Below are 18760 nucleotides of genomic sequence, written 5' to 3'. Positions count from 1 at the left end.
CGTGCCTTCCTTGAAGAGAGGTTGCTACTCTGTGCCACAGTGCTCTAGAAACAAGCAGTAAAGTCTAATGCGGAAAACAGGGAGCTTCACAGACAAGATCATTAAAATTTCAGTACAATATAATATCTAGACTGTGAGTGCTCAGGGACTTTTTTTACTTTTTTCTTTACTTTTTTCTTTACAACTTCTTTGTATGGTAAGTGCCTCGCACGCTGGGCAGATAGTAAGTATTTAATAAATGCTTGCTGAATGACTGATGAAGGACAGGTATAAAGGCAAAGGATACTGACCATATAAAAGAAGCTCTAAAGAATTAAGCCTTTACTTATAAAGAAAATGACAACACAGAAAAACATGTCTCTTCCAACCTTACCCCAGACGTCAGATTTAATTGAGAAGGTATTGTAGGCAAGACTCTCTGGTGCTGTCCATTTAATAGGAAATTTGGCTCCAGCATGAGCAGTATAGGTGTCTCCAGTCATCAGTCTACTTAAGCCAAAGTCAGCCACTTTTACCACATGGTTTTCTCCCACCAAGCAGTTACGAGCTGCAAGATCTCTGTAGGAAAGAGAACCCTAATGTGATTCCAATCAGATGGTTCTGGAAAACGTTCGTGAACACTCTATTATCGGTCCTTTGTGCTACAAGCAGAGTTGATAAGTAACTGCTGACAGATATGGTAGTATTTTATGAAAATCACTGACATGGTAGAAAGCCACTAATTATACATCACTTGTAGAGTACTCATTAAGAGGCAGTTATGCGATGCCACAACAAAGCACGCTTCAGAAAACATCCTATTTATAAGTACAACGAGATAGGTTTCAGAGGTAACAGATGCTCTTCTACAAGGTCTTAAGCTCTTTACTAAGACAGAAAGCTATTTTTAAAATTAAGCCACTAGATGGAGCAAAAAGATCTTGGATATAGTCTTGGGCAAAATAAAAAGCTTTCTGTTCTCAGAATAGTAAGGGCCCTCCATTAATACTTCAATCAGAATACACAAGTTTATAGGAAATGGCATTACAATGGTCCCTGTGAAAAAGAAAATTACTTTCCTGAATTATCTGAAAATTTCTGGGAAGGTTCTCACATTCTTTCTTTTAATTGCATGTCAGGCAAGGCAGCTTCATGCTTAATCACAGGCTATAATCAGGTTTCACACACCTGTGGATGAAATTCTTCTTCTCTAAATACTCCATGGCAGAGGAGATCTGAGTGGCCATGTAAAGCAGTACAACCGCGGTCACCTCGTCTCGGCTGCACTCTCGGAGATAATCAAGCAGGTTCCCGTAAGGCATGTACTCAGTCACGATGTAAAATGGTGGCTCCAAGGTACACACACCTGACAGTGCAAACAGAGCTTGCTTTATTAGTATGTATTCAAACACTCCAAACCACTTCGGCAAGAATAATTGACAATTTTTAAAGTCTAGTTCAGTTGTAATCTTTTCCTTTCTTGCCATTTCATTCTCTGAAAATAATGCACCAAAGTTAAGAAGCTGGCTGATAGGAAGTCTCTACTTCCATTGATATTATGCTCTGGAAATTCACATGCATTCTGAAAATGTGCCTGTTTAAGCAAAAGCAGAGTTACTTGTATCAATTCCATAAGGGGTCAGGACTACCCATATTTCTAGAGTTCTGTACAGGCCTGCGATTCCCATACTCAACTGCACGCTAACAATGTTTATCTAAAAGTAACAGCAATTGTGCACGTGTTAAAGACTATGTGAGCCAGACGGTAATAATGCGTCATAAAAAGATTTTAACTGTTTCCCTAGTCAAGGATTTCACTAATACATGGCAGACTCCTTGTAAAAAACCAAAAGAAATTATTTCCTTTGGGATAGTTTGGCTCAGTGAACACCCAAAGAAAGTGGCCCTACTTTTAAAAGGGCAATGGTTTCAGTCAAAGATTTCTCTGTGACCTAAATAGGTGAGAAGCCAATCTATTGCAGCCCAGCACTTTCTGCCTGTAAAGGTAAACTGATGGGTGGCCACAATTTTCAATCTATTTCTTTTCAATAATCCTTTGCTTAATGCCGCTTTATTTTGTACAAACATTTTGGGACAAGTTTTGGTTTGATTCTGAATTGTGGATCTGGAGCAATTACCACAAGTTGGGCAGTTTCATATACTGCAACCAGTTCAGGTCACGGTTTCTTGGGTAATGTTTAAAAAGAGACTGCTTATTAAAATAGCAACCATTTATTGAAACAGATTTGTACTGGGAGCTTCTAGCATGGTAATTCAAAAGGAGGATTTGGAGATAACAAGGAGTTGGGGGACAAGCATCTCTGAGGAAACCTATGGCTCAGGCAAGCTCCCTCACCTAATAGCTGTACCAGATTAGGATGCTTGATCTCCTTCATCACTGCAGCTTCTTTCAGGAATTCCTCCACCTCCATAGTATCTTCCTGGAAAGGGGGGAAGATAAGAAAGAAAATGAGGAGAGGGACAAGCCCCCATCTTAATCGAGTCAACTCACAATCCTAAAACTTCAGCTTTAAAGGGGAGTATCTTTTGAATATCTTAGCACTTACTTCAAGAAATTTTATCACAACTTAATATGCTCTATACAAGTTCAATTAAGAAAGAAAAATGTCTCTGAATTTATTCAATATTTGAAGCTGGAGTAAAATTCAGTAGGATGAGGAAAATCTAGCAATCATGTCCGATCACAACTGAAGCACAAAGGACTTGGACAGATAGCTCAGCTCTCTGACAGTTTACTTCCCTAGATATCTCAAGCCTTTGAAAGAGGAGACAGAACAGTTAGCTGTTTACATATTTGTCTTCCTGACAAATTCCTTTAAGAGCAATGCCTGTCTGCAAGGCTGTGCATATTCACACTCAGAACAAGCACTTAATAAATGCTTGCTAAAAGAACTAACTACTACTCATAGGTGAAGAGCAGTCCTTTCGAGTGACATGCCAGAGCTACTGAGGCATATGAGAAAATATTCAGAGAATGGAATGAGCGACAAAACCTCTAATTTGATACCAGGATGCTTAAAGGAGAAAGAGAGGGTGGCATCAGGAAAAAGATTTCTGTGAATATGAAGAACAAGAAAAAAAACTGATCTAATCACATGGAGGTGGGAGGATCAAGCAGCAGGGAGATAAAGGACAGAACAAGAAAGAGAGTGCCCATGATTCTCCAACAATGCATGAAGGACTCTGTCCAGCAGAGGTTGTTCTGAGAAAGGAAAACAGCTTGCTTAGTTTTTACAAGTAGTAATTTGCTTCTAACCTCCCACCAAGATCTACATCAACAGCCTCTAGAGAAAAACCTTCCCCACATGTGGGTTTCACTGCATTGCAGTGAATCATCTGCCCCTGCGTTGTCAGCAATGGCACCAGGGTTAATCATCACAATTTGCTGATGTGCCTGGCACCAGTGGGTGGAAAGCATTCCAAAGTTAAAGAAGGGCAAGCTGATATTTCCGATTCAGCACAAAAGAAAAAGATGCCTGAAAACTGTAATTCTCAGCAACCCACCTTCAATGTTTTCACAGCAACCGTAAGGCTGTATTTCTTCCAGACACCAACGTAAACCTCTCCATACTGACCACCCCCAAGTTTGTGCTTCATGGTAATATCTGTTCGTTCCATTTCCCATTTGTCATGGATGGGGGACACACCGTAGACTGTAGGCTTATTACACTTGGGTGCTGGATAGTGTAGTGTTGTCACCAGTCCATCAGCCACTGTGGAGTGATGGTGAACAAGCTCGGCCAAGGTGCTGAAGCGGCTCTCGGCAGTTACATACACCTAGTGAGGAAAGCGGAGAAAAGCTAAACCAGCCGAAAAGAGGTCATTATGTCATTGGTCTCAAGATATGAAAATAAGCAGCACTATTCATAATAGCCAAGACATGGAAACAATCTAAATGTTCATCGACAGATAAATGGATAAAGAAAATGTGGTACCATATACAATGGAATACTGCTCAGTCATAAAAAAGAACAAAATAATACCATTTCCAGCAACATGGATGCAACTAGAGATTATCATACTAAGTGAAGTAAGTCAGAAAGAGAAAGACAAATACCACATGATATCACTTATATGTGGAATCTAAAATATGACACAGAATCATGGACATAAGAGAACAGATTGGTGGTTGCCAAGGGGGAGGGGACTGGGGGAGGAATGGAGTTGAAGGCTGGGGTTAGCAGATGTTAAATTTATCTGCAGAATGGATGAAAACAGCAAGGTCCTATTGTATAGCACAGAGAACTATAGTCAATATCCTATGATAAACCACAATGGAAAAGAATATAAAAAAAGAATGTAGATATATATATAAATGAATCATTTTGCTGTACAGCAGAAAGTAACACATTGTAAACCAACTACACTTCAATTTTAAAAATATTGATTAAAAAAAGATATGAAAATAAGGCCTTATCTTATTGAGGTAAATGGAAGAATTAAACCATGATGGCAGGAGGAAAAAGAACTTCATTTAAACCACTCTTCCTATGATTCCTAAAGTAGCTCTAGACTTGAGGGGGAAAATCTTCCAAAACATTTCTCTGGATCATCAAGATCATTGGTCTTCAAATATTTTTATGCAAAAAAACTATGGAACCCAAATATATAAGATAAAGGAAGAAAAGTGCTGATTAAAGTAGGTAAGAGGGGACTGGCTTCCTGTATAAGTACCACCTTAGAATCCTGCACAGAACATAATTTTAAAACCACTGATTCAACCTTTCGGTAGGGAGAGGGTATTCAAATATTTTATAATTTCTATTTCATTAAGATGTGCTTTTGAGTCTAGGCCGTTTAAAAAAGAGCCACAATTTTATTTCAGAGTTGTTAAAATAGTAGTTAATTTGTGATAAGCAATAAGAAGTATAAAGTAAGACAGCAATCTTTAGGCCTTATCTCCTAAGGGAGGTTGTTTACTTTTTTAAAAAGAAATTTCTACTGTATACAGAAGAATATACCATTAATGAATGGAGAATTGATGATTTCTATAAAGTGAACTCACCCCTGTAAACATCTCCCACACAGAGAATTATAATATTGCCAGCACCCCAGAAGCCTCCCTCATGCCCTTCCAGCTATTTATCCCAGCAAAGGAAACCACTCTGCTGACTTATAACACCTTAGATTAGCTTTGCCTGCTTGTGAACTATACCTATACAAGTGGAATTATACAATAAGTACTGTTTTGTGCTTGCCATCTTTCACTCAACATTTTATTGTGATATAACTCATATACCACACCACAAAATTCATGACTTCAAGTGTACAGTAAAGTAGTTTTCAATATATTCACTGGTTGTCCAACCACCATTATCTATTCCAGAACATTTTCATCACCCCACAAAGAAACCCCATACCCATTAGCAGTCATTCCCACTTCCCTCATCCCTATCCCCTGGCAATCACTAATCCCTTGCATTCAGCTTTATGTGGATGAGATTCATCTATGACAGGGGTCAGTAAACTATTCTAGAGGACCAGATAGTAAATATTTTAGGCTTGTGGGCACAACGTCTATGTCATTACTCAAATCTGCTGTAATATTGAGAAAGCAGCCATAGGCAATACATAAACAAATGGGTGGATCTGTATTCCAATAAAATTGTATTTACAAAAGTAGGCAGCTGGTGGGTCATAGTTTTCCTGATAGTGTGTGTAGTAGTTCTGTGTTCATTTTGTTGTTGTATAAGATTCCATTTTATGAATATAGCACAATTTATTGATTCATTCTACTGTTGTTAGACAGTGGGCATTTCTAGTTTCTGACTACTACAAATAATGCTGCTATGAACATTCTTGTACATGTCTTCTGTACACATATGCACTCATTTCTATGGGGTATACAACCAGAAGTAGATTTGTTGCATCTCTCTTACATCATCACTTATCTGATTCTATTTGGTTTCATCAAGAAAAAATAAGGTGATGCAAAAGAGAAAGAAAATTAATAATTTACTATTTCTACTTTTTACCAGCCATTATGTTTTATGGCAATCATCTCACTGAATCCTCACAAGAATCCAATAAAATGGGATGGGAAACTGAGGCTTAAGTAAGGTCACAACGTTAAAAAAGGATGGAGTTACCCAGCAAACCCAATCTGCCTGCTCTAAAGCCTGTGCTTTACCCCATTACACATATCACAAAAAGAGAGTGAAAGAAACAATTCAATCTAAATCTGCTGTTCAACAAAAGAACCGACATAAGCCCACACTTTACCATTTATAAAGTAAAACAGTTCCATTCTAACATAGCTATTTTTATATGGCTGGTCTTTCTAACATATAAAACAACTAAATGCTGACTGACTTATTTATATTAACATACATTAATGATCAACATCAGTCTCAGAAGCCTTAATTCTTACTCTGTGAGCTTTCTGGTAGAGATTATCATAATCTTCATAGACACAAGGTTTAATGTATAAATTCTACACAACACATTGGACGCCTATGTGCATATCTGTCTATTGATGATGACAGGCGCAATGAATTTACACAGCTATTTCCTTCATTCACCTTCAAATCTAGCTCATTAGTAAACAATTAATATAATACTGTTTTTAATTTCCATTACCATATTCTTTTGAAAAGAGTAAACTCCCTCTCACATGCCAAAAAGCTCAAACTCATGTCACTGATTAGTTTATTTCACGTCAGACATAAATACTATATTCTTTAGTCATTCTGAATACTGTTTCTAAAGAGCAGCGAGTCTACAGCTAGAGGTGGTTGCCACCCAGTCTTACCTTGCCATCTGTGGTGGTATTGATCCTGTAGTGATACACGCGCCCCTCATACCTGAGCGAGATTGAGAGCTGCCCGGGGCTGCTCTCACTTTCTCGCACCAGGAAGCTGCCATTGATTAGACTGCTGAGCAGGTACTCTGCTGCACTGCGAGACACAGGTCCGTGGTACCAGGAATGTTTTTCCAGGCTGTTCACTGGGGTGATGTAGTTGCTTGGCACCCAACCTTGGCCATTCTTAGAGCGAACTTCACTCCACTCACCATTCTGGTTGTAGCCAAGGACTCGTAGCTTTTCACCTGGCCACGAGGTCATCACAGAGTGAAAGAAAAGATGTTAAGGCTATCTGAAACAGAAGCAGTCTACTGTCAAATTTAAAACTCACTGAAAAATGAATCAAGAACTTTTAAGCCAACAAAATTTTTAAAAATAATGAAAACTTGGCTGTCATTATAGTCTGACTGATATCTTCAGCTTGCAGCTTAAACAAAAGAAGCAAGTTAGAAATGGTTTTCTGGCATTACCTACAGGATTTCAAAGGTTTTTAAGCATAGGAAACTTGAGGTGTGTAACTAAGATAGCATACAAAGATAAAAAGGTTACTCAAATGTCTGGAAAATGACATAGTCTCAGTCTTCAAAAAAATGAAATTAATTTTTTCCTCAAAACAGTCTGTCAGGGAATGTACCTTATACATGGTTCACTGTGAACAACAATCACATGTAAAATACAAAGTTACTTCCAAATTTCAGTTGGCACCAAGGCTACAAAAACCATCAATGTAAAAAAACAAAAAACAAAACAAAAAGAGAGGGGATATGGGGATATATATATAAATACAGCTGATTCACTTTGGTGTACCTCAAAAGCTGGTACAAGAGTGAAAAGCAATTATATTCCAATAAAGAGCTTAAAAAAAAAAGCACAGACAACAGAGCTTTCAGCAACATCTTCAGAAAGAAAAGCATTTGGAGGCAGGGGTAGGCAGTGAGGACTACCAAAGCACAATCTTTTCTGGGACTCAAGTTTTTAAAACAGTTATAGTTTCCCAATTTCCCTCCCATTCCCCATGATGAATTAATCACCCCTATCTGCTCCCCTCAAATCACTGTGTGGCAAAGGGAAGCTGAGTCTGAAGTTGGAACCCAAGACACAAGTTACTTGGAGTATCTTTGCTATCAAATTCAATGTCCTTGATTTCTCTAATAAAGTTGTGAACATCAACTTTAGACCTCTCAAACATACACCCTGCCCCTGTATTTGCAGCACAGGCAAAACAGGGAAAGTGAAAAAGGTATCATTTAGTGATAAATGGTAACTTAAAGAACCCTTATAAGGCTTTAGGCCTCCATATCTGAGAGATGCAAGCCTTCCTACAGAGTTCACATCCACTTCTCAGTGTCAGAAAACGGAAGAAAGCCAGAGCAATCAAAAGCACATGGCCCAGTAGCTATCAGGCAAAGGCTGTTGAGGAAAAACTCAAAAATTATTTTTCTGGCAGCCATCTACCTTTTTTCAGCGGTCTCCATAAATGTGTGCCATTGGATTACTTTCTATTAGCCCCCATTATCGCACCCAAGACCCTAGGATGTGAGACGTTCAATGAGAAAAAACATGAATACATGCACATGCATATGCACACACACACATATGAAAAATTATACGTACAGATATACAGTAGTATACATGCATGTGGTGGTAGAAATGCATAAGTGTACTGATAAATACTCCACAACCATATCTGCAGGGGGAAAAAAATCTTACTGCTGCCAGAAAAGCTAAATTAGACTTGTCAGTCTATAGCTTTTCTCTACTCTAAGAGAGTGAGAAGTAAAGACCAAGCTCTTTACCAAGTATATTACTGTTGCTTCCTTATGAAGAAATGATAATGACAGGTCATCATAATCAGCATACAGTCAAACACCCTAGGTTTTTGGTTGTTGTTTTTCTCTTTTTGGCAGTTAGGAGGAGAATTTTCCACTCTGGAAGTTTTGGGTACCATGGAAATTGACAATAGATATAAACATTGGTCCTACTGCCAAAGGAATCTTGGGAGAATTTTGTTCTTTAATTCAAGCAAAATATCATCTTTGAAGAAGGAACTAAAATAAGTATTGTTATTTTATTTTTTAAATATTTTCTTGTCTTTTAAAATAATAAATTAGCTTTAGCACATCATTTCATATTAAAAAGAACTTGGATAAAAATCTGGCATTTCACAGGTTTTAAAAGAAATCACTGTTGGTCATAAGATAAAGGGAATCCCATTTCTTGAGCTGCAAACTAGTAGTTGCCATAACTAGTAACTGATAAATCAATATGCTTTCTTTATCAATAGTTTCCTTGGTGACTGAGCTATCTTGGAAAATGCTGACATGAAAATTATATATAGGAAAGAATGTTCTGAGTCATCACTTCACCAACTTCTCCACTGAAGCATCTTAAGGTAAAACCATGTGTTGTAGCCCAAAGAGATCACTACCACACAGTATAAAATGCTTTTGAAGTCCTTTGCTTTACCTGAAACCTCTGTGTAAAATTTTCCTCCTATCATAAAACACAGTCCTCCATACACGTACAAATACCATCACCATCCTGCCATCCCCAAAACTATCCAAAATCTTTAAGTAAATTGACACTAGGAGATGATAATGCGCTTTACTTTTCCTTTTCTTTGAAACCTCCTTGCACATGTACTTATACCATCATACCCACTCTGAGACATACCTATACCCAAGTTTGAGAAACTCACTTTTAAGGATTTCTGCTTTGATGAATCTGGCTGGATTTTAAAAACTGATGTATATATTTGGGGACTGTTTATTTTAGGCTAAGTCTTCGTTTTCTGTTTTATTTATTTATTTTTATTCATTCATTCATTCATTCATTTATTCATGGCTCTACTGGGTCTTTGTTGCTGTGCACAGGCTTTCTTGGTTGTGGTGAGATGGGCTACTCTTCATCGCTGCGCGCGAGCTTCTCACTGCGGTGGCTTCTCTTGTTGTGGAGCACGGGCTCTGGGCGCACGGGCTTCAGTAGTTGTGGTGCATGGGCTTGGCTGCTCCGCAGCATGTGGGATCTGCCCAGACCAGGGATTGAACCCACGTCCCCTGCATTGGCAGGCGGATTTTTAACCACTGTGCCACCAGGGAAGTCCCTAAGTCTTTTTTTAGCAAACCTTAGTGATGATATTTATAGGCATACATTGGAGATAGTGCAAGTTTGGTTCCAGGCCACCACAATAAAGAGAATACTGCGGAGAAGAATCAAGATGGCGGAGTAGGAGGACGTGCACTCACTCCCTCTTGAATGAGCACCAGAGTTACAACTAACGGCTGAACAACCATCAACAGAAAGACACTGGAACTCACCAAAAAAAACCACCCCACACCCAGAGACAAAGGAGAAGCCACAATGAGATGGTAGGAGGGGCGCAATCACATTAAAATCAAATCCCATAAATGCTGGGTGGGTGACTCACAAGCTGGAGAACAGTTATACCGCAGAAGTCCTGAGGGTTCTGAGCCCCACGTCAGGCTTCCTAACCTAGGGGGGGTCCAGCAACGGGAGGAGGAATCCCCAGAGAGTCAGACTTTGAAAGCCAGCAAGATTTGACTGCAGGACCCCCACAGGACTGGGGGAAACGAAAACTCCACTCTTGGAGGGCACAAAAAGAAGTGTGCTCACCAGGACCCAGGGGGAAGGAGCACTGACTCCAAAGGAGACTGAACCAGACCTACCTGCTGGTGTTGGAGGGTTGCCTGCAGAGGTGGGGGGCAGCTGTGGCTCACCGAGGAGACAGGGGCACTGGCAGCAGGGGTTCTGAGAAGTGCTCATTGGCATGAGCCCTTCCAGAGTCCACCATTAGCTCCACCAAAGAGCCTGTAAACTTCAGTGCTGGGTCGCCTCAGGCCAAACGACCACCAGGGTGGGAACACAGCCCCACCCCATTGGCAGACAAGCAGATTAAAGTGTCACTGAGCTCCACCCACCAAATTGGATTAAAGTTTTACCTAGCTCCACCCACCCAGCCCAACCCACCATCAGTCCCTCCCACCAACGAGCCTCCTAGACAGCTTCCTCCACAAGAGGGCAGACAGCAGAATCAAGCAGTATCAGCAGTATTTCATCTTGTGGAACTGAAAATCACAGCCACAGAAAGACAGAGAAAATGAAAAGGCAAAAGACGTTGTACCAGATGAAGGGACAAGATAAAACCCCAGAAAAACAACTACATGAAGAGGAGATAGGCATCCTTCCAGAAAAAGAATTCAGAATAATGATGGTGAAGATGATCCCGGACTTTGAAAAAAGACTGGATGCAAAGATCGAAAAGTGGCAAGAAAAGTTTACCAAAGACCTAGAAGAATTAAAGAACAAACAAACAGAGATATGCAACACTATAACTGAAATGAAAAATACACTAGAAGGAACCAATAGCAGATTAACTGAGGCAGAAGGGCGAATAAGTGACCTGGAAGACAGAATGGTGATAATCACTGATGCAGAAAAGAATAAAGAAAACAGAATGAAAAGAACTGAAGACAGCCTAAGATACCTCTGGGACAACATTAAACGCACCAACATTTGCATTATAGGGGTCCCAGAAGGAGATGAGAGAGAGAAAGGACCTGAGAAAATACTGGAAGAGATTATAGTTGAAAACTTCCCTAACATGGGAAAGGAAATAGCTACCCAAGTCCAGGAAGTGCAAAGAGTCCCAGGCAGGATAAACGCAATGAGAAACACGCCAAGACATACAGTAGTCTAACTGACAAAAATTAAAGACAGAGAAAAGTTATTAAAAGCAACAAGGGAAAAACAACAAATAACATACAAGGGAACTCCCATAAGGGTAACAGCTGATTTCTGAACAGAAACTCTACAATCCAGAAGGGAGTGGCATGATATATTTCAAGTGAAGAACCTACAACCAAGAATACTCTTCCCAGCAAGGATCTCATTCAGATTCGATGGAGAAATCAAAAGCTTTACAGATAAGCAACAGCTAAGAGAATTCAGCACCACCAAACCAGCCTTACAACAAATGCTAAAGGAACTTCTCTAAGTGGGAAACATAAGAGAAGAAAAGGACCTACAAAAACAAAAACAAAACTATTAAGAACATGGTAACAGGAACATACATATCGATAATCACCTTGAATGTAAATGGACTAAATGCACCAACCAAAAGACACAGACTGGCTGAATGGATACAAAAACAAGACCCTTCTATATGCTGTCTACAAGAGACCCACTTCAGGCCTAGGGACACATACAGACTGAAAGTGAGGGGATGGAAAAAGATACTCCATGCAAATGGAAATCAAAAGAAAGCTGGAGTAGCGATACTCATATCAGATAACATAGACTTTAAAATAAAAAATGTTACAAGAGACAAGAAAGGACACTACATAAAGATTGAGGGATCCATCCAAGAAGAAGAGATAACAATTATAAATATATATGCACCCAATATAGGAGCACCTCAATACATAAGGCAAATGCTAACAACTATGAAAGAGGAAATCGACAGTAACACAATCATAGTGGAGGACTTTAACACCCCACTTACACCAATGGACAGATAATCCAGACAGAAAATTAACACAAGCTTTAAATGACACAATAAATCAGCTTGATTTAATAGATATCTATAGGACATTGCATCCAAAAACAGCAGATTACACATTCTTCTCAAGTGCACATGGAACATTCTCTAGGATAGATCACATTTTGGGTCATAAATCAAGCCTTGGTAAATTCAAGAAAATTGAAATCGTATCAAGCATCTTTTCTGACCACAACACTATGAGATTAGAAATCAATTACAGGAAAAAAAACTGTAAAAAACACAAACACAAGGAGGCTAAACAATACGCTACTAAATAACCAACAGATCACTGAAGAAATCAAAGAGGAAATCAAAAAATACCTAGAGACAAATGACAATGAAAACACAATGATCCAAAACCTATGGGATGCAGCAAAGGTAGTTCTAAGAGGGAAGTTTATAGCAATACAATCCTACCTCAAGAAACAAGAAAAATCCCAAATAAACAATCTAACCTTACACCTAAAGAAACTAGAGAAAGAAGAGCAAACAAAACCCAAAGTGAGTAGATGGAGAGAAATCATAAAGATCAGAGCAGAAATAAATGAAATGGAGACAAAGAAAACAAAAGCAAAAATCAATAAAACTAAAAGCTGGTTCTTTGAGAAGATAAATCAAATCGATAAACCTCTAGCAAGACTCATCAAGAAAAAGAGGGAGAGGACTCAAATCAATAAAATTATAAATGAAACAGGGGAAGTTACAATGGACACCGCAGAAATAAAAAGCATTATAAGAGATTACTACAAGCAACTATATGCCAATAAAATGGACAAGCTAGATGAAATGGACAGATTCTTAGAAAGGTATAACCTTCCAAGACTGAATCAGGAAGACATAGAAAATATGAACAGACCAATCACAAGTAATGAAATTGAAACTGTGATTAAAAATCTCCCAACAAACAAAAGTCCAGGACCAGATGGATTCACAGGTGAATTTTATCAAACATTTAGAGAAGAGCTAACACCCACCCTTCTCAAACTCTTCCAAACAATTGCAGAGGAACACTCCCAAACTCATTTTATGAAGCCACCATCACCCGGATACCAAAACCAGACAAAGATACTACAAAAAAAGAAAACTACAGACCAGTATCACTGATGAATTTAGATGCAAAAATCCTCAACAAAATACTAGCCAACAGAATCCAACAACACATTAAAAGGATCATACACCATGAGCAAGTGGGGTTTATCCCTGAAATGCAAGGATTCTTCAATATACGCCAATCAATCAATGTGATACACCATACTAACAAACTGAAGGATAAAAACCACATGATCATCTCAATAGATGCAGAAAAAGCTTTTGACAAAATTCAACACCCATTTATGAAAAAAGCTCTCCAGAAGGTGTGCACAGAGGGAACCTACCTCAACATAATAAAGGCCACATATGACAAACCCACAGCAAACATCATTCTCAATGGTGAAAAACTGCAAGCATTCCCTCTAAGATCAGGAACAAGACAAGGATACCCACTCTCACCACTACTATTCAACATAGTTTTGGAAGTCCTTGCCACAGCAATCAGAGAGGAAAATGAAATAAAAGGAATCCAAATTGGAAAAGAAGAAGTAAAACTGTCACTGTTTGCAGATGACATGATACTATATATAGAAAATCCTAAAGATGCCACCAGAAAACTACTTGAGCTAATCAATGAATTTGGTAAAGTTGCAGGATACAAAATTAACACACAGAAATCTCTTGCATTTCTATACACCAACAATGAAAGATCAGAAAGAGAAATGAAGGAAACAATCCCATTCACCATTGCAACAAAAAGAATAAAATACCTAGGAATAAACCTAACCAAGGAGATAAAAGACCTGTACTCAAAAAACTATAAGACACTAATAAAAGAAATCAAAGACGACACAAACAGATGAAGGGACATACCATGTTCTTGGATTGGAAGAATCAACATAGTGAAAATGACTATACTACTGAAAGCAATTTACAGATTCAGTGCAATCCCTATCAAATTGCCAATGGCATTTTTCACAGAACTAGAACAAGAAATTTTTACAATTTGTATGGAAACGCAAAAGACCCCGAATAGCCAAAGCAATCTTGAGAAGGAAAGACGGAGTTGGTGGAATCAGGCTTCCTGACTTCAGGCTATACTACAAGGCTACAGTGATCAAGATAGTATGGTACTGGCACAAAAACAGAAATATAGATCAATGGAACAGGATAGAAAGCCCAGAGATAAACTATGGTCAACTAATCTATGACAAAGGAGGCAAGGATATACAATGGAGAAAAAGCAGCCTCTTCAATAAGTGGTGCTGGGAAAACTGGACAGCTACATGTAGAAGAATGAAATTAAAACACTCCCTAACACCACACACAAAAATAAACTCAAAATGGATTAAAGACATAAACGTAAGGTCAGACACTATAAAACTCCTAGAGGAAAATATAGGAAGAACACTCTTTGACATAAATAACAGCAAGATCTTTTTTGATCCACCCCCTAGAATAATGGAAATAAAAACAAAAATAAATAAGGGGGCCCTAATGAAACTTCAAAGCTCCTGCACAACAAAGGAAACTATAAGCAAGACAAAAAGACAACCCTCAGAATGGGAAAAAATATTTGCAAATGAATCAACAGACAAAGGATTAATCTCCAAAATATATAAACAGTTCATCCAGCTCAATATCAAAAAAACAAACAACCCAATCAAAAAATGGGTGGAAGACCTAAACAGGCATTTCTCCAAAGAAGACATACGGATGGCCAAGAGGTACATGAAAAGCTGCTCAACATCACTAATTATTAGAGAAATGCAAATCAAAACGACAATGAGGTATCACCTCACACCGATCAGAATGGCCATCATCACAAAATCTACAAACAATAAATGCTGGAGAGGGTGTGGAGAAAAGGGAACGCTCTTGCATTGCTGGTGGGAATGTAAATTGATACAGCCACCATGGAGAACAGTACGGAGGTTCCTTGCAAAACTAAAAATAGAACTACCATATGACCCAGCAAACCCACTCCTGGGCATATACCCAGAGAACACCATAATTCAAAAAGACACATGTACTCCAATGTTCATGGCAGCACTATTTACAATAGCCAGGACATGGAAGCAACCTAAATGTCCACCAATAGATGAATGGATAAAGAAGATGTGGTACATACATACAATGGAATATTACTCAGTTGTAAAAAGCAATGAAACTGGGACATTTGTAGACACATGGATGGACCTAGAGACTGTCATACAGAGTGAAGTGAGTCAGAAAGAGAAAAACAAATATTGTATATTAACACATATATGTGGACTATAGAAAAATGGCACAGATCAACCAGTTTGCAAGGCAGAAATAGAGACATAGATGTGAGGACAAACATATGGACACCAAGTGGGGAAAGCGGGGAGGGTTGGGGGGGGAATGAATTGGGAGATTGGGAAACCAAACTGTACACTCTAAATGCAGTTTATTGTAAAAAATAAAAAAATAAAAAGTTAAAAAATATATATATTAAGGAAAGGAAAAAAGAGAATACTGCAGTAGAGTCACCTGAATTTTTATATCCCACTGAATATAAAAATTACATTTACAAAATACTAAATAAATAAATAAAAATCGATGTATATAAAAACTTCATTTAACAGTAACACTCCTTCAGTGGAGACCTGTTTTCTTAATTTGGTATATCCACTCCCATTTAATACCTCATTTTGAACCCTTACAAATAAAAAGAATATATTTGACAAATAATCATTTAAGTTACATTTTCATTTAGTTAAAAATTATCCTGAATCTTATTTTTTCCCAGCAGGAAGCTTTCATAAATTCAAAAGACAAAAGCTCAAGCAGATTAGCAATCCAATTCATGTATACGAGAATGTCCCACACTCCTATTTCTTTCTCATAAAAGTTTCACATTTTCTGTCCTTGTTCAAAAAACCAATAATGGATGGTTTTAACTGATCATGTTCTTGATGTTCCCTTTGATAAGAATTTACTATTGAACATAAACTATTAACTCTGTTGAGAGTGTGACTACAATACAAACCCTTCCTACTAGTCCTTTCACTAACTCATATAAACACAAATGAGAGAGAAGTTGTCTAGGCCAGTGCTGCTCAAAGCAGGTCCACAGCAAGATAAGATGCTTGTGCCAGAATGTGAATCACTGGACTACTTTCTTCATGCTGAATGGTCTTGTTCCAAAAAAAGAAAATGTCAGCTGAACTAAATAATAAATAGCGTACTTAGCAATGTAGTTGTCTTACATTTTGAGTGCAAGTTCTTAACCTCAGTGCAGAATGGTAAGGAATGGTTCTCAGACAGGCAGTGGTCCACGAAAAACACAGAGTAGCACTGGGGACTGGCAACATGATATCTTAGCCACAGTTCAGTGAGAAGAGGTATAGGGTAAACCTTACCTTTGTGGCAGATGCATGCCGGCATATTACATATAGTAAAGAATTCTAAGAATGAGTAAAAGTTTATGTATATATTGTGTGGTATTTTTTCTAAAGTACTTTGTCTCATTTTAGCCTTAATAAAAGCCCTATAAAGTAGATAAAGTGGCATTATCCCCTACACAGGTTTAAATAAAAAAGAATGATCCAAAGATATCTGTGCCCAAATTGCCTAGCTAATTTTAGTCGGAGACAGCATCTAGAATAGACCCCTTTATTTCTTAACCACTAATAAAAACTGAAAAGTGAGAGGATGTAACATAGAAGCTCACCTTTAGTGATACTGAGTGTGTTATCACCACTTGCTACAAAATCATAAAGTGCAACAAAGAGATTAGGGTCACTCTCAGTGGCTCCAAGCAAGTTCTCCTTGGAGCTCCACCTGATGGCTTCATTCAGGGCCTGGGGTTCAACATCACAACCATAGGGGCGGTGCAAGGCTTCTGAAAGACACAAAGAAAAAGAGTTCACAGCAAGTCCAACAGATGGAAATTCATTTGAATTCAGTACATACACAATATTTTAGCTGCCGGCATTATACTGATGGCTCCAGGGTGGAACAAAACTGTACACATAGTTGTAGAGTCATGAAGAATGAGCAAATGACACTGAGAATGAGCAGGAGAGAAGTCTACTTGTTGAAAATATAACAAGATAGAGAACACAAAATGAGCATTTAGCTGTGATTTACATGCATTAACCAAAATCAGAAATAAATGAATAGGAAAGGCAGTTTCCTCAAAATGAAAAAAGATATCTCAAAAAGAAATGGCAGTTCATTTCATAAAATACACAAGATACTTTGTCTAGGTGATGGTTGTTTTAAGAAGGAACAGTTATGTTTTATAAGTCCGCCCAAAGTACCTTTCTCCCCTTACTCTTTCCATATAAAACAAATTGTAGAAAAGATAACAGAGATTTTAAGAAATATGTACAGACTGTATTAATCCAGACCTTCCATTTACATATAGAAAATTATAGATACAGTGCTTTTAGAAAAAAAAACCTAAAATTAACTATTAAATCACAGAAAAATATTTTGGTTTAATACAAAATATTTTTGGCATCCCAAAATACCTTTGTGTTACCATGCCCTGTCTATAACATAACAGCTTTCAATTGTTAATTGTTTTAATGAAAAAAAAACTTTTATCCTATTTTCTTTTCCTAAGTGGTACACTTTTATAATATATCTATAACTTAATTAGGGCTCTAGAAAATACTGCCAGCAGTGGATGTGATTTATTGAGTTTCTATCATGCGTAATGGCTGAAGCCTTGTAAGACCTCGTTTCCTCCTCAAGGCTTTGTGGTTCCCTAAATTTAGTTACACTACACAAACAGATGATCTCTATACCATCTTACAGATCATCTGCTTCTCACAGTTCAGGATGATTATACAAAAAACATACTGCTCTTTCAGTAGCAATTTTCTTAATCACTAAAAACTGGTTTTGTGGTGATCTGCCACTATTCAACTTTCTCTGTCATATAACACTTTTCTAGTATGTCTCTCTCTCCCTCTCCTTCCACTCATTTTAAATTTAAACTTGGCTTTATCATTTAAGAAGAAGAAAACCCCTTAAATCTGTGATTTTATTTCTTTTCTAATCCATTGCCTCCTCTCCATCTGTACTGGCAATGTCTTAGTTCAGATTCCCATCATCTCTCACCTGGACTACTGCCTCCAGTCTTGTCTCCCTCAAATCCATCCTCCACAGAGCTGGCAAAGTGATCTATTTAAAACAAAAATTTGACCATGTCACTCTTCTTAAGATTCTTCAATAGTTCACCATCAAGCTAAAATCTCTTTAACAAGCCCTACGAGGTCTCTTATAATCAGAACTCTACCTACTTCTCCAGCTTCACCTCTCCCCCATTCCATGTCTTAAATTTTAAACTTGAACATACACCATGATGCTTCCTACCTTTGCCTTCGTTC

The 18760-nt window shown here is 38.1% G+C and overlaps 1 protein-coding gene across 4 annotated transcripts in view; it reads right to left on the bottom strand.

Moving 5' to 3' along the window:
- The window catches only part of ABL2 (ABL proto-oncogene 2, non-receptor tyrosine kinase), a 126720-nt gene that overhangs the window by 11760 nt on the left and 96200 nt on the right, over window positions 1–18760 (bottom strand). For 2 of the 4 annotated variants that reach the window (XM_057726313.1, XM_057726316.1), the window contains exons 2-8: window positions 18492–18554; window positions 17092–17262; window positions 6752–7047; window positions 3505–3777; window positions 2336–2420; window positions 1168–1345; window positions 374–558 (exon numbers count right to left, since the gene is read on the bottom strand). In XM_057726313.1, the coding sequence (XP_057582296.1) occupies window positions 374–558; window positions 1168–1345; window positions 2336–2420; window positions 3505–3777; window positions 6752–7047; window positions 17092–17262; window positions 18492–18554 (1251 nt within the window). The remainder of the gene's footprint in view (window positions 1–373; window positions 559–1167; window positions 1346–2335; window positions 2421–3504; window positions 3778–6751; window positions 7048–17091; window positions 17263–18491; window positions 18555–18760) is intronic. The other 2 variants (XM_057726315.1, XM_057726317.1) reach the window with 1 other exon arrangement.

The sequence above is a fragment of the Hippopotamus amphibius genome, chromosome 3, assembly GCF_030028045.1.
Source record: "Hippopotamus amphibius kiboko isolate mHipAmp2 chromosome 3, mHipAmp2.hap2, whole genome shotgun sequence".
In the NCBI taxonomy this organism is placed as follows: domain Eukaryota; kingdom Metazoa; phylum Chordata; class Mammalia; order Artiodactyla; family Hippopotamidae; genus Hippopotamus; species Hippopotamus amphibius.
Note: the sequence above shows the minus strand (reverse complement) of the source record. Positions and strands in the feature narration are given on the sequence as shown.